The sequence below is a fragment of the Alligator mississippiensis genome, chromosome 1 (assembly GCF_030867095.1).
Source record: "Alligator mississippiensis isolate rAllMis1 chromosome 1, rAllMis1, whole genome shotgun sequence".
Lineage (NCBI taxonomy): Eukaryota > Metazoa > Chordata > Crocodylia > Alligatoridae > Alligator > Alligator mississippiensis.
The window spans coordinates 113,927,757-113,944,671 of record NC_081824.1 but is presented as its reverse complement, the minus strand read 5'-3'; the positions used below and the strand labels follow the sequence as shown (position 1 = coordinate 113,944,671).

Genomic DNA, 16,915 nt, shown 5'->3' with positions numbered 1-16,915 from the left:
GTCGAATGGTCATAAACTACTACAAGACTGTTTCAGCCTGGACATAAGGAAGAATTTCTTTACTGTCCGAGCCCCCAAGGTCTGGAACAGCCTGCCACCGGAGGTGGTTCAAGTGCCTACATTGAACACCTTCAAGAGCAAACTGGATGCTTATCTTGCTGGGATCCTATGACCCCAGCTGACTTCTTGCCCTTTGGGCAGGGGGCTGGACTCGATCTTCCGAGGTCCCTTCCAGCCCTAATGTCTATGAAATCTATGAAATTTACTGTGCTATGAGATAGTCCTGTCTATAACTGAGGGCTCCTATACATGTGCACAGAGCCTGCTCTGACACACTGGAAACCCAGTGTGTCAGAGCAAACTCGGTTAATCGAGTCTGCTGGAGCATAGAAACTGACGTGTATCACATGTATCAGTGTCATCATGTGTCTCCACACTGAAAAAATGGCGACGATGCATTTTGAAATAGAGCATGTTCAATGAGCTTTAGTTCAAAGCGCTTCGCTGCCAGTTTTTCAGCACAGAGACATGCGGTGACATGGATACACGTGATGCATGGGCACTTTTAATTAGTGCAGCTTGATAATTAAAGCGCCTGGTGCCACATCCCACAACACAGGTAAAAATGCCCAGAGAACCCGGGGCTCTGTCTGTTTAAGGTAAAAGCAGCCCAGCCAGAATGCTCAGCAGGGTAGGCAGGATGCAGCAGCTGCTTGTTGCTGGGGCAACAGGGCAAATGAGGCAATTAGCAGGCACCTGCAGGCAGCCCAGGTAGTCAGCTGACTGGAAAGAGGCGGAGCCCTGGGAGCACATAAGGCTGTGGCTTGGCAGGCTAGTCTCTCCCTGGCATCCATAGTGGAAGCAGGTCCTGCCCAGAAGAGCTACCTGGGGATGCTAGGCTGACTGCTATGCTGCCTGTGAGAACCATGAGGCTTGTGGGGCTCACAAGGAGCCCACACTGGGAGGTATGCTAGCTGGGAAGTGATGGAAGGTTTTCCCTCTTAAAGGGACAGAGGGTTGTTTCCCCTTCATGTTATGGTATAGCCCACAGACTTAGTGTTTATGCTGTAGTTTAAACCAGAGGTTTGGGTTGGAACTATGGGGACAGTTTACGGAGGTCCCGTAAGTGCCCATGAGGCATGTGATCACCTGGAGCCCTGCCAGGGGCAGGCTCAAGGCTCAAGTGACTGCTGAGGCAGGTGGGCAGAGTGAGGCCACAGAGCCACACAGGGACCAGGTGCCTGGCACCTGAAAGGGCGCACCCACACAGGGGCCTGGGGTCCAGCAGACAGAGGTCAGGGGCCCAGTGACAGGAAGGGACAATACCTCAAAGCCGGGTCCAACACAGTGGGCACAGGCTAGAAAGTCTAACCAAAGTAAAAGGGGAGGAGGCCGAAGAGACCGAAGCCCCAACAGGAGAACAACAGAACGATAACACCCGTGAGGCTTGGAACATGGTGTAGAGGAGGATTGCAGCCAAGCAATTAGCCCCTAAGGTTCTGAGTGCCATGGGATGGGCTACCCAGGCTGTCGCAGAGCACTGAGGTGCCCTGCTCCTAGAGAGGGGAAACTGCCAGAGAGAGAGCCCTGGCAGGGAATAATGAGCACAGCTGTGGGATGCCCAGGGCAACCAGGAAGTCAGCTGACCAGAAGGGGCAGGGCCTGGCCCTCATAAGGCCCAGGGGCTGAGGCCAGGCTGGCAGTTCCCTGCCAGCAGCCAGAGGGGCAGGAGCTCCTGGAGTTAGGATGTGAAGAGAAGCCTAACGGCAAGTACAGCTTGACCAGAGTTGAGCAATGTTGTTATAGCCAGAGGGCGTGTGTTTGAGTTATAGCCAGGAGGCTCGAGTTTGTGTTGCTATGTATTACACCGGTGGCTAGGGTGAGCCTATAAGGGGTTGGAGGAGGCCTCAGGGGGACCCCACAGTGGCGTGGGGACCCTGGCACCAGGGAGGGCGCAGCGTACTCATAGGGGACTCACAGCGGAGTGTGAGTGCCCCAGCGCCAGCGGGCGCAGCACACGGGGTGCAAAGACCCCAGCCCCAGAGTGGGGCATTTGAGAAGCCCCAGTGTGGGCGTGGCGAGCCCCAGGAAGGGGAGCACGTTATTGAGAAGCCCAAGTTGGGCACAGCGAGCCCCAGAGAGGGGAGCACATTATTGGGAAGCCCAAGTGTGGGCATGGCAAGCCCCAGAAAGGGGGCCGCATTATTGGGAAGCCCAAGTGTGGGCACGGTGAGCCCCAGAAAAGGGGTACTACTGAGAAGCCCTAGTGCGGGCTTGGTGAGCCCTGAGGCAGGGCAGAGTACTGCGGTAAACCCCGGAGAAGGGCAGAGTACTGCGGTAAACCCCAGAGAGAGGGGGTAGTAGTGCAGTGAGTCCTGGAGAAAGGGGGTAGCAGTGCGGTGGGCCCGAGACACAGGGGGCTTAACCAAGAAGTCCCAAAGTGGGCACAGAAGTCCCCAGGAAAGGGGCGGCTTCATAGGGAAGGCCCCAGAGAGGGGTGACCCTACATAGGAGGCCCAGAGGGGGCGCAGGGAGCCCTAGAAAAAGGGCAGCATTGGAGAGAGAGCCCCAAGAGAGGGGCAGTGTTCTAGAGAAGACCCAGAGCAGGCAACAGTACAGAGGAGGCCCAGAGAGCGGGCGACAGTACAGAGGAGGCCCCAGAGAGCAGGCGAGTGTATTGTGACAGTCTAACGTCCATCCCAACTGCGAGGCTTGGGGCATGGTATAGGGGGTGGTAGGAGCCACGCATAGCCCATAAGGCTAGGGTGCTCCAAAGCACCCATTTGCAGAACAAGACCCACAAGGAGTCCGGGAAAACCACGGGGTCTGAATCAACGTAGAGACGTGTCTGAGAGGGCGCAAGGCAGCCTCCCAACTGATTTAAACCATCAAAGATGTGGCGGGCGAGAAACAGAGGGTGCCCTTGGGCCAACTAGGCACAGAGAGGGGGCCTTAAGGAGATCACGGCCCTCTTGAAGGACCCGCCCATGATACAGGCCATGGCCTGACCAACATTTAGCACGGCAATTCAAACAGAGCCTCACTCCCTGCCAGCCTCCCTCCCTCACATATGCAACAGCAGCCACGCTCCGCCATCCACAGCCCCGCCAGGAGAGGAGAGTGCCAGCCCCTTGCAGCCAATGCACCAGTGCACTGGAGCAGGGCCCGCCACACTGGCTGCAGGGGGCTGTCACTCTTCTCTCCCGGCAGGGCTGCAGGTGGCGGAGCATGGCTGCCACTGCATGTGTGAGGGAGGCAGGCAGGCAGGCAGGCAGGGAGTGGAGCTGTGTTTGAATCGCCATGCTAAACATGGTCAGGCCATGGCCTGGGTGGCCCACCTCATTCCACAGCCTCTGCATGGAGAGGCCCAGCAAGGGGCCTAGGAACAGTAGAGGCCACTGGGGGTCCCGGTGGCTGGGGCCACCTGAAGGTCCACAGCCAGCTTCCCTATTTACTATATTTCCATCAAGGCATGGTGAGTAAGAAGGGAGGGTGCCCTAGGGACGGAGCTGGGCATGGTTGCGGAGCCACAAGGGGGCATCACGGCCACCCCTGGAACCCTGATGTGCTACACTTGTGCCATCAGACACGAGTACTATCTGATGGTACAGTACATTAGTGCAATTAAATACAAGTGTAGACAGTGACACAGGCACAAATTGCACCCAGTCAGCCCAGGCATCAAGGAACCATTGTCCTGCTGCTGCCAAGCCACATGGCTCAGCAGCTACAGGAGCCTCATGGCGCGGACAACTCCTCCACCGCCCAACATATCCCCCTGCCAGAGCACAGGACCGTCCCCGGAGCCCTCTGTTAGCCCAGCTCTGGCACATGGGCAGCTGCGGCCAGAGCCTAGAGCTCCCCCCGGCTGCTGCGGGGGGGGGGGTACAGACCGGGGCAGGAGCAGCCCTGGCCCGAACAGCTCCTCCCTGGCTCAATTTGCTCCTGACCCAGGCACATGTGTAGATGTTGTACCTGGGAGTAGTTTACTGTGGAGCAATTTACTCTGCAGTTTATTCATGCACATTAACTGCACGTGTCACCCACTGTAAAACCTATCTTCAATGCTTAAAATCTACATAGAATAGATTATGGGAACTATATACTAAAAATATTCTAAATATGTAAAACACTTGCTAATGGGTTTGAGTTATCAAATGATGCTAACATGAAGTGGCAAAAGAGAACTTCATTCCCTTTTATTTGCAACCACTTTATATTATGCTATACAAATTCTAACCTAGCACTGGGGCAAAAAATGGGAAGCAGCATAATAGCGTCTTTCAGGTTTAATACTTGTAATATTCTCTGTAAAATCTTGCAGTGGCTTTACTGTCTTATCAGAATGTTTAAAATTTATGAAAAGATTTAAGATTTCGTATTTATGAGGTCTTACAAAAATATAAAGCAAAGCAAAAAAACTTTTGCAACATGAGGGATTATACTAAATACAGCTATGTCACAAGCAATTTAGCCTTTTTCAAAAAAAATATTTAGGACAATTTTAAGGTCAAATATTTGTTAAACTTTAACCACAAATTCCAGGGTAGCCTGCAGGCTTGGTGTTTGCATAATTAACCAGAAACACTTGGATGAAAATGAAAGTGGGCAAGTTATTTTTCTAAATGCTTTTTGCATGACCTTATTCAATACCATTGTTTACTGGAAGGGAAAAAAGGTAACTGAAGGGTAATAAACAAGGTTCAGTTTCCATAATATATAGTTCTTGCTATCGCATAACAGTTTCTATAGATGTATAAGATTATATATGAATTGTTTATCAAATACAACCACAAAGTGTTTCCTAAACAAGACTGGCTTGTCCCAACTTAGAAAATTACACATAGGAAAGAAGACACTCCACCACATTACCCTGTCTTGCTCACAGACTTTCTATGAGTTCCCATGGTAATAATGGGAGACAACCGTCCTCTCATCCTGCTCCTCACTCAGAGAAGCCAATGTACCCAAAGCACCAGCACAGTCACCACTTCAAAGTTTGGGGAGGATGATTCCAATGAAGTAACGCTTCCTTTTTTTTGTTTGCCAGAACATCGTATCCCTGTCTCTTTCAATTGATTACAAAAGCAAAGATAAAGACTAAAAATGTTTCTTTAGATTTTTTTTTTATTGTTGCTGTTTTAGATATGTTCTCCCCTTCAACACCCGAGAAAAGCTTCTAACTCCTAAACACGAAGCAGTGTAAAAATTACAGATTAATGTTCTTGTATCTTTAGCTTCTATGGAGATCAGGGAGAGAAGCTGTAGTCTGTGGAAAAATTCTGTTTCTGTTTATTTTTAGAGACTTGTACATAAATCACTTATTTAACTCTTCTTCTTACTAGTACCAGAATTTGACACACACAAGTTGCAATGTAATGAACAGACCCATTCTACAAGTTGACCAAAGTAGAAGTGGAATAGAGCATTCTTGTAGCACAAAAAATTGAGGATGTTTTGCAAAGAGTATGGAAAACTTGGTATGGAATACTACCTACCAGGTGCATCTGCATGAGACACTACTGTGCAGTAATTACTGCGCGTTTAGTTAGTAGTTGTATAAGCAAGTACTAAATAAATGCACAGTAACTGTTACTGTGGAGTAGCACTGGCAAACATCTTTTACGTGATGCTACTGCACAGTAGCCTAATAATACTGTGCAGTAGAATATTAGTGCTGTCCATGCTGTGATGCACTACTGTGCAGTATTATTCAGCTACTGTTCACTCAGCATCTCGTATAAATGTGCCCACCATAGCCAATTTGGCAGAAAAATGATACTCTGGCTCCAGTAGTCAGCAGCAGTTAAAATGTGCATGCCATATTACATACAAGACAAGGTTCCTTGGGTGAATTTGATATTTTTTTATTAGACCAACCCAAATGGTTGGAGAATGGTTATTAAGCAAGCTTTCGGGTTCAAAAACCCTTCGTCAGACTAAGGAAGCTTCAGCAGTTGGTGCGTGCTCTTCCTGGATGGAATGAAAGTAAACAAGCCAGGGGCTGGGCTGGGCTGGGCTGGGCTGGGCTGGGGAGTCAGTTGCCAGGCAGGTTACAATGTATCAAAAATCCAAAGTCTATGTTTAGTCCATGATCTCTAGTATCCAGGAGGTTGATGAAATGGAGCTCATAGGCTCGTCTCTGGGAAGTGTTGTGTAAGTTTCCCTTGAGGATCAGGACTGAGAGAGTGGCCCTCCTATAAGAAATGTGCCCCCACCGGTAATTGCGTGTTTCTGTCTTTGATTGATTTCCGGTGTGCGTTCATTCTGTTGCGCAGTTGTTGTTTCTTCCATCAGGGCATTTGGTGCATTGGATGAGGTAACATAATATATATTATGTTACCTCATCCAATGCACCAAATGCCCTGATGGAAGATATATAGGAGAGACCAGACAACTGCGCACCAGAATGAACGCGCACCGGAAATCCATCAAAGACAGAAACACCCAATTACCAGTGGGGGGCACATTTCTCACAGCAGGGCCACTCTCTCTCCAATCTCTCAGTCCTGATCCTCAAGGGAAACTTACACAACACTTCCCAGAGACAAGCCTATGAGCTCCATTTCATCAACCTCCTGGATACTAGAGATCATGGACTAAACATAGACTTTGGATTTTTGATACATTGTAATCTGCCTGGCAACTGACTGCCCAGCCCAGCCCAGCCCAGCCCAGTACAGGACCAAGGGGAAAAAACTAAGCAACTTACAGCCATGCCTACTGAAAAGATTAGGACTGCTGGCCTAATTGTTTTTGGTATTAATAATATCCCATTTACTAGTAGATCTCACAGCCTTCTATGAAGAGGCAAGATTACCACTTCTACTTTACAGCCTATTTTGTTACCATAAGCAGTACTAGAAAATATTATTTGGGGAGCTGGGAGGTGAAGACTACACCTACCTGACCCTTTCCCTCCCTCCCGCAGGGCTGCTCTGGGGCCGGTGCATGCTGATGCTGCAGGCGCAGTGGCAGAGGAGCATGCAGTGGGGGTACTGGGAGCAGTGCTGTGGCAGCGGTGGTGCTTGAGCTGCTGTCGATGGCCCAGTTCATGGGGGCTAAGCCCCATTAGCCCCAGCCTTCTGCTGCCTATGTTTATTACCCACTTTCTCTTCCATATCTGGACAGGTTTTGGCAAAACAATTTTGACAACACTTTTTTGCGTGTTTTCTGTGACCAGCTAGCCTCTTGAAAATAAAGGGCTCCTACACACATGCATGGAGCCTGCTCCAATGTGCTGGAAATCCAGCACATCAGAGCAGACTCGATTAATTGTTTAATCAAGTCTGCTGGACCAGTGAAATTGACACGCTCTGGCAGCCTTCTGTGTCACATGTATCAGTGTTGCCGCACATCTTCACACTGAAAAGATGGCAGCAGTGTGCTCTGAAATAAAGCATGTTTGATGAGCTTTAGTTCAAAGAGCCCCATCACCATTTTTTCAGTGCGGGGACACGCAGTTCACTAACTAAAGCGCCTGGTGCCAACACATGTAAAAAGGCCCAAAGAATCTACCTTCATTTACAACACTTTAAATATGGATTAGTAATCTGGAACCACTTAAAGTTACTCACAAGTGGCTTCGCTATTTCTCAGGGTTTACAGACGCTGGGCCTTTGATGTTCAATGTACTTTAGTAAGAAGTTCTACTGAAGATCTTTATCACTCACTACAAAGCTCCCAGAGTTCTTTTGGTCTAAGCCTGAATTAGTCAATGCTCTGACTGTCCCTAGGATATAGCCAATCTTCCTATCTAAACACAAGGAGTCATTGGCTGCAGCTCAAATAACACTGGTCGGAGAATTAACAGTAGAAATCCATTTGGATTTTGTAAAACTAAGACAAAACTTTACGCTCTTAAAATAACAGACAATGTACAAGTCTGACACAAAATGCTGTTGATCACAAATACTTACCATTCACTCTCATGGTGGGGCCATGCAGTATATGGAACCACAGAGATGTCTGTGGTGCTATATACCGCATATTTAGTTGCTCTCTGTGCTGGTAAGGAGCAGCGCGAGATGGGTGGCGGGGAGAGGGCTGACCCCTGGATATCCTGGGGTCAAAAAAACTCATGGAAAAAAAAGCCAAGTGGCGTACACAGGGGCAGCGTGTGCTGCTCTGGCTGCCAGCCGGGCTCTGCATGGCAGGATTGCCACTGCTGTTGCCGCAGCAGGCCCTCAGGACCCCTGGTAAGGCTGCTGGGACCAGCCCAGTGCTGGACCCAGTTGCCCTTGCATGCACCCTCTGGTGCATGGCACAGGCATGTGTGGACATAGCCTTAGAGACCTTTCCAAAACTGTTTCTGTGTAGTATAGAATCATCTTCCCAAAGTCCAAAAACTAGGGGAGCAGACTTATCACATGACAACAGACTATCAGGGACTTGAAATGATGATGGCAGATGTCATGACCCAAAGGTCTGATTTTTTTGTGTGTGCTTCGGCACAAAGAATTATCCCCGTGGGTTTACAGCTTCATTGCACGGTGGAGTTCTGCTGCGCAGAGAACCCGCGTGCAGGGAAGAGAGTTCCTGCCACTTTGCAGCTGTCTTTGCAGGGCGCATTTTCTTTGCAACACAGAAATGCACGGTGCAAAGAGTTCCCGCTCGTCGTATGCAAATTTGTGCCCCGCAATTGGCTAGTGCTAAATTATTCATACATGGCAGCTAGCGATTGGCCTGCTAGCCGTATAAGAGGCTTGAGCAGTTTCCGCCCAAGCCGAAGAGGACTCCGCATCCATCTCATGGGGACTCTGGGTGTGCGCGACAGGGTAATAGAAACCCTGTGTGTTGCTCAGAGGAGTTTGGCGGCCTGATCCACCGCCAACCTCTTCCCGTCTTCGAACGGAGCCTTCTATAAGACGTATCGACGAGTTTATGCGCGCTTGTCCTGGACATCCGGAGTTCTGTCTGCGTGGAGCCTAGCAAACTCCACGTGATTGTTCGTGTTTTCTGTTGTAACCGCAACTCAAGCAAGTTCTCAGCCTGCACCGCGACCATCTCGGTGTAAGTAAATAATCTTAAAATCAACCGTTACGTGTCTGTGTCTAATTCTAGCTCGGCGCCCGCCCTCTCCGACCCGGCCTGCCCGGGCTGCCGGCCACAGCCCGCGTGCAGAGCGATGAAAAGGGCCCGGAGCCCGACCCGGCCTGCACATGGTGACGAGGATAGGATCAGGAGAGGGCTCACTAGAGTTAGAATTAATTGAGAACTGCCCTTGGAAAAGTGGGAGACGCAACGTAACAAGTGTCGCAGAACTGGAGGCGCACGTCGCATACCACCAGGCGGGCGGAACGGGCAGGAGATGTGTCCGTGGACACCTTTCACTAAAGGGAGAAGAGGGAACTCCAGAAGCCGGAGCCCTAGAAGGGAAAGAAGTATATCTTCACCCCGCGGCGTTCGGGTGTATCATGAGTGATGAGTGGGTCCTGTATAAGCCCCTCGATAGTGTAACCCTTGCCGAAGTCGACCCGGCGAGCGCAGTAAGCCCAACCCCCACCCGGGAGTGTGTCCGTTGTTCACGGTGTGCCCGGGAGATGGGAGAGCCGATGCCGATCAGATGGCTTTCCCCTTGCATGGTAATACCGGGACTAAGGGGTCGTGATCGTCCGTCCGAGCTCCACGAAGACCCGGAGACGGAGGACCGCGCCGTAGATGAGAGAGTGGTCCTACGGTGTGACAAGGGGGGAGAACTAAATGCAACTTTTCAGACTATGACTGATCTGATGAGTGAAACTTTAAGCTTAAAGACCCAGCTGCGTATGGCCGTTCGGGCGGTCGGAGAAGCAGCTGAGAGAGGGGATCTTAAGAAGCCCCAACAAGATGGCGCCAAGCAGAGGGAAGACCGCGTGGAGAAGCCAGAAGAGAGGGATGGAGCTTCGGAAGAGCCCGCGAGGGTTCGGCCGGTAACTCCGCCCAGCGACGCAGCGTCGATTCTATCGACCACGCCCCTCTGCCGAAGGGAGGGGGAGTCAAGCGGAGGAGTGCATCTGCCCCTCCCACCTGAAACAACAACAACCCCCACTGTAACAATGACTACAGCTCCAACAGAAACAGCAATAGCAACGACTCGCGAAGAAATTGATCAGCCTTCAGCATCAAGCAGCCCAGTCATCGGTCCGCAGAGTGCAGTTCATGCTACCACCTATTACGCTCGTTCCAGAGCCCAACTGCAGAATTTGTGTAGGGAATCCAGGATCCGATCCAAAGAAACTCTGGCTGTGTGGTTGGGACGTCTGGTCATGGAACTTGGGTCCGACCTCCTGGACCAGGAAGAAGCAAGCTGCTTGGTGAGACAAGCTTCATGGAGTAGGGGACATGTCACCGACATCGACATGGTGGCGTTTAGCGTCCACTGGCCTATTCCGATTCCAGCACTTGTGGCAGAAGTGATCGAACAGAAGGCCCACGCATGGCACGACGGATGACCAGAGCACACCGGTGCAGAACAGCTTGTACTGGCTATTATCGGAGTTTCGTATTGCGCCTGGAACCCAAGAGAATGCACGTTGGGACTAACACCGCTCCAACGAATGCGACCACGGCCTCACCGTCACCTGCGAGACCCTGGAACCATTCCGGTGACCCTTGACAGCATAGATAGTTGTCTTAAGGTTTACGGGCAAAGAAACATCGTGGTTTTGTGGATTGTGCTGAACCCACTGGTCAATCATCCTGTGAGTAGTCTCCTTCATCAGTTGTCAAGACTGCGCATTCTAATGGAGCCAAGACTATCCAGGGATTGGAAGTGTCAACGCCAGAATGAGGCTCAGAACACGAAACACCGCGAATCCGAGCCTCCAGTATTATGCCAGAGAACGCAAGAGGAGCGATACATGTTTGGATTCCTCCTGCAGTGTTCTGGACTTAATAAGAGACAGCTTCAGATTTTAGGAGACGCGGGACAATGGCACTAGCCTACGAGTTAGGTTTTCACTATCTAGAAGAAGGCAATGATGACTCCTCGACGATTTCGTCGAGTTGCTGAGTCGGAAAAGAGAGAGAGCTGTCCAGTATAGAATCGTGTTTACATATTTGTATTTAATAGTGATGATGTTTAATCGACTGCATTATTGTGCAGTCCTGTGTGATTTTGTAAATAGTAGTGAATAACCGTTTTAAGAGAGTTCTTTTACAGATCAGGGATTCGGAGTGCATGGTGGAGAGAGGCCCCGAGAAGGACAACATCACCAAAAGGAACGAAGGCCTGACACGCGATTCCACCATGGCGCCCACCGAAGTCATGATCGTTCAGTTTTTTGTTATGAATGTGATTTTATGTATATGTGTGTGTGTCGGTTATTATTTGATTCGATCCCTTGAGGACGAACTTTTATTGTTGACTGATTTTGTTTTTGCTCGTTTAGTTTCGTGAACCATTGACAGAGCTGTTAATAACCCGGATGATAGGTTTGAAGTATAATTCTATTGTGCCTTCAGCAAGGGGGGATGTCATGACCCAAAGGTCTGATTTTTTTGTGTGTGCTTCGGCACTCAAATTATCCCCGTGGGTTTACGGCTTCATTGCACGGTGGAGTTCTGCTGCGCAGAGAACCCGCGTGCAGGGAAGAGAGTTCCTGCCACTTTGCAGCTGTCTTTGCAGGGTGCACTTTCTTTGCAACACAGAAATGCATGGTGCAAAGAGTTCCCGCTCGTCGTATGCAAATTTGTGCCCCGCAATTGGCTAGTGCTAAATTATTCATACGTGGCGGCTAGCGATTGGCCTGCTAGCCGTATAAGAGGCTTGAGCAGTTTCCGCCCAAGCCGAAGAGGACTCCGCATCCATCTCGAGGGGACTCTGGGTGTGCGCGACAGGGTAATAGAAACCCTGTGTGTTGCTCAGAGGAGTTTGGCGGCCTGATCCACCGCCCACCTCTTCCCGTCTTCGAACGGAGCCTTCTATAAGACGTATCGACGAGTTTATGCGCGCTTGTCCTGGACATCCAGAGTTCTGTCTGCGTGGAGCCTAGCAAACTCCACGTGATTGTGTTTTCTGTTGTAACCGCAACTCAAGCAAGTTCTCAGCCTGCACCGCGACCATCTCGGTGTAAGTAAACAATCTTAAAATCAACCGTTACGTGTCTGTGCCTAATTCTAGCTCGGCGCCCACCCTCTCTGACCCGGCCTGCCTGGGCTGCCGGCCACAGCCCGCGAGCAGAACGACGAAAAGGGCCCGGGGCCCAACCCGGCCCGCACAGCAGAAACCACTGATGTCACTTTAGAATCACAAGCAGCATTCCATTTGGGCAGACTAAATTTTAGAACTGCTTCTACCTCAGAAACTACTTAAGTGCATGGCTGCATGGTTAAGATTTTAACAAAACTTCAACTTCTCTGCTGTGGAACCTTTTTACAAAACTAAAACTTTGTGCTTTGGAAACTGAAATGATGCATGAAATGTAAGAAAAAACAGAGACTCTCATAAAGATCTATTAATATCCGTTATTGGGCTGCTCTGGAAGCAGTATGATGACAACAACCCCTGCTACTATGAAATAATCATCAATGGGTTATCACCATTATAAAAAACTAGTGAATTGCCCATCAAGAATTACGGGAGTAGGGCGGGAGGGGATGGAGTGCTGCCACCCACCACCCTGTGCTGCCTCCCAGGAGCGGGGGGGAAGGGGGCGGAAGCTTGCACAAAGCAGCCACCACCGCCACCCACTGGCTGCGCACTACCCTTCTGCCCCGCATCCAGCCCTGCACTTCACCCCCCCCCCCCAACTCCATGTCTGGTCCCATGCCCCCCTGCCTTGTGTCCCGTCCCCCCCCACCCACTGCCACTGAATGGCCACTGCCCCCTGCTGCTGCCAATCCACATCGGTCCGTGCACCACCCCCCCGCCTATGTCCTGCCCCACACCACCCTGCCACCGCTCTGCATCTGGCCTCATGCCACACCCCCTCCGCTCCACATCCGGCCCTGCACCACCCCCTCCCCACTCTACATCTGGCCCTACACCACCCACTCGCTCTTCTCCACTCCATATCCACCTGGCCCGCTCTGCTGGAGCCATGCCCAGCCCATCATTCTTGCTGAAGCCACACCCCACTGGGAGCCAAGGCCCCTAAGAGCATTATGGACACACAGACAGATGCACAGACAGACCGACTAAGCCCTAGATAGATAGATAGATAGATAGATAGATAGATAGATAGATAGATAGATAGATAGATAGATAGATAGATAGATGTGTGAGAGCATGGTGCTAGTAACACCAAGGTTTCAGGTCTGATTGCCCAGGTCGACTAGATGATCTCTTAAGGTCCCTTCTAGCCTTACTTCTCTATGAGAAACCCCATTCCTCCAAACACAAAGGATTATTCATCAATACTGCAAAACTCTTTAAGGGAACCTTTCCAAAGAATAGTTGAAATTGCTGGCATAATTTGGAAGGACAATAACAAACTAGAGACACTTACTTGTGCTCTGAGATATTTTTATTAAACACAATAGCTCAAGTACATATTTTGGATCAATAGAAAGAGATCTCTTTTTGGCCTCAGTATCATCTACTGCTGCTTTTTTCAGAAAAACTGAAATCCCTGTTCATATTTACATCAACATTTATATTCATACAGTTTTTGCATTCAGGGCTCAGTATCTTATGACAGCTTTGCTCTCCTAGGACAAAGCTAATAGCTATTGCAAAAATGATGGGCATGGCCCTGTAGGTAAGATCTAAAACAAACCTGATGTAGAAAAATACAAATAATCTTATTCAAAATCACAACACTAACCCAAGCTACTAAGGGAATTTTCTGAACACTTAAAAATAATAGCATTAGAATTAAAATTAAGTTAAGAATATATATTTTAAGAGAAATAGCATTATGGTGTCAGACTGGGTTTGTATACGTTTCCCCATTCTCCCCTGTTCCAAGATTTCAGACTGACTTTTCTGTAAAGTTAAAATTCACCAAGTCTCAAGCACAAGTGGCACCTGAAGAAAGGTGAAGTTTATATAGTAAATTAATTAATTTGGCTAAATCTATTTATTACGGTCACACAGATGGGGCTAGGTTCTGTAAATCTACCATGCTCTAGAGCACTATTCTTAAACATGCCTTGCTGTTTTCAGCAGCCTGCTTCCCAAACCAGGAACCACACAGACAAGTGCAGCCTTGCCTGTGTGGTTCCACAAGTGATCTAAGTGGCACAGTCACCCAGCAGTTTCAGCTAGCCCCTCTGGCATGCTGATGATTAACACAGCTTTTGAGGTGGCAAAGCCAGGAAAATCTAGGTACTACTGTAGAGAAAAGAGCCTCCAAAGATTCTGGAAGATCCATGAGTTTTGAGACCTGACATGTCAGCCATTCTTAACAGATGACAATACATTTTTAATTGGAAGCTTTTTTTATGAAGTTTACTGCTCTTCTTTAACCAAGCACCCCATTTAGTAGAATAAACTATCTTATTTTAGCAAAATCTTAAGAGCCTTCTGAGTGTTTATATCCACACTGACAAGTTTTTTTTGCCTACCTGATATCTCCATAAGCATGGCTGTACAATCACCTTCTGCCAACTTCACAAAGCCAACTACATTTTTGAAATCATCAATTCCTTGGAATGACAAATCCAACTGTTTTCCCTGTAGCAGTTCTTCTATTGAATCCTTGCTCTCCAAAAATGCACCAACTGCTCTGTTGAGAGAGAGAAAAATCCCTGAGGTTGACATAGTAACTATATTTCCATTTCTATTAAGCTTTCTATTTTAATATCTTTGTGTCACTTCATAAGTGTTTATAATTATTCTCCATTTTTCAGAGAGAGAAACCAAAACAGATTTGCTTAGTCATACAGTAGTCTATATGGCAAAGCCTAGAGTCAGATGTGCTGTCACTAACATATTATCTCTTTACTGTTCATCGTTGAGGTTCCCTGTCTCACATCCTACCAGAATATTGATTCTCCAGGCAAGAATACGTAATTATTCTTATCCATCTGCTCACCAAAAACAGAGGTGATAAAATCAACATTCATCCACATAGGAACATAGTCTGTTAGTCTAGGACTGAAAACAATGGAAAGGAATCGTAATTGTTAAAACACAGATCTGAGTGGAAGAAGCAGTAGGCAGAAGACTTCCTAGAAACTGGCTTAAGTAGGGAACTGCAAACTCTGCATGTGTGTAGGAAGACCAGGAGGTATGCTTTATACCCTAAACAATTTGCCCCATGGGATGGTACTACAAACAAGACCAACTAAGCCATGCCTCTACTTGCAATACTGTGAGAAGTTGTTAAGCAGAGATGTTACGTTGAAAGAATATATCAGGTGCTATAACAGGGGCGGGCAAAATGTGGCCTGTCGGCCGGATGCAGCCTGCCAGGCCATTCTATCTGGCCTGTGCAGCCCATAAAAAAATTAGAAAATAAATATTAATCTGCCCCTGGCTGCCTGTCATGTAGCCCTTGATGACTTGCCAAAACTCAGTAAGCGGCCCTCCGCCTGAAATAATTGCCCGCCCCTGCGCCATAAGGACTTTCACTGCTCCATATAGGAAAAATAATTTCTTAAAATACATTTTGAAAGGACCAAGGTATTTGGACTAATTTACTAGTTATGTCACACCATCTATTATATGCGAAGCTTAAAAAATAATAAAGTCAATGAGAGCTTTGTTACTGAGTTCTGCAATCATAACTTAGCCATGCACGCACCTATAAAACTTAAAATTTTAAGTGTGTTCCTGTATTCAACAAAGGCTATTCCAGCCTCGCATATTCACTTATAAGAACTGACATAAGCACTGACACATCTTTGAAGAAGTCACACTCACAATGACTCTTCCTGTCGTTATTGTACCTTGGTACCTAACCTTCTCGCCTTGAGCACACTGGACTTGTGGAACTTACTAACAATTAATCTGATAACTTAAAAACCATAATTAAATCTGAAAAGTGTTAATAATAGTATTGTTGCAAGTAACAACTAAGTACATAATCATAAATGAGAGGGAGCATTCTTTTTTGCTCAGTTTGCTTACTCTGTCCATTCACTAGTGCTTTGTATTGTGTTGTTTTCATTGTTTCCCCTTGTGACTCAAGCTATTTTTTTCATGTTTGTGTTTTCTTCCAGAAGACAAAATGGGAGAACAACAAATTGTCACAGAGACTTACTGGTAAGTACAGTAAATGAAACAGTTTTCTTTAAAGCTGATTTTTAAACTGATTGTCTAACAATCAGTTTGACAATTTAGGTGCATCACACCTAAATAAATTCCTTACTTACCATGTGTTGTCCTGCATTTCTTATCTTTTAGGACCGCTCTTTTAAAATGAGTATTTTTCAAATCTAGTGATATATGCATTGCTTATCTAAGGACTACAGTATGATTTTGTTAAGTCTGAAGTGTCAAAATGCAGATATTTTTGAGATATCTGGGGGGGGGGGGGGGAACAGCAGTCTGCCTTTCCCTACAATGAGGGTGTATAATACTATTATGTACTGTTAACCAGCAGCTGTTGCCCTTGTCACTAGAATGAATGTTGTTGATAGTTAAAAAAAATAAAAGTTTAAAGCCACATCCTTGTATTTACAAAGCATTTGGGAATCCTCTGTGATAGAAGTCACAATATAAATGAATATGTATTTTAATTCATTAACATCTTATTAGAAGATAAGTGATACAAATACAAAAATAAATATATTTGTGTGTATAAATTGAGAAACAATATCTATCCTAATAGATGTTTTTATATATGTGAAATATCTCTAGTTTTGGGATGACTTTCAGATTCATCTAGATAAACGAAAATCCACAGTGTATTTTTAGTGTCCTGAAAAGGAAACCAGATGTACATCTCAGTAACAAAAGCTGTATCCTATGTGCTGTTACCCAAACGAACTCAAAGTCCCTTAGTTCAGTTAAATGTTAATAATCTGCATTTTTGGCAGAATGTTG

General features: G+C 47.6%; 1 protein-coding gene across 6 annotated transcripts in view; it reads right to left on the bottom strand.

The window, feature by feature from the left end:
- Window positions 1–16,915, bottom strand: part of AKAP7 (A-kinase anchoring protein 7) — a 133,541-nt gene that overhangs the window by 101,067 nt on the left and 15,559 nt on the right. For all 6 annotated transcript variants that reach the window (XM_059713058.1, XM_059713066.1, XM_014611050.3 and 3 more), the window contains one exon: window positions 14,491–14,651. In XM_059713058.1, coding sequence (XP_059569041.1) covers window positions 14,491–14,651 — 161 coding nt within the window. The remainder of the gene's footprint in view (window positions 1–14,490; window positions 14,652–16,915) is intronic.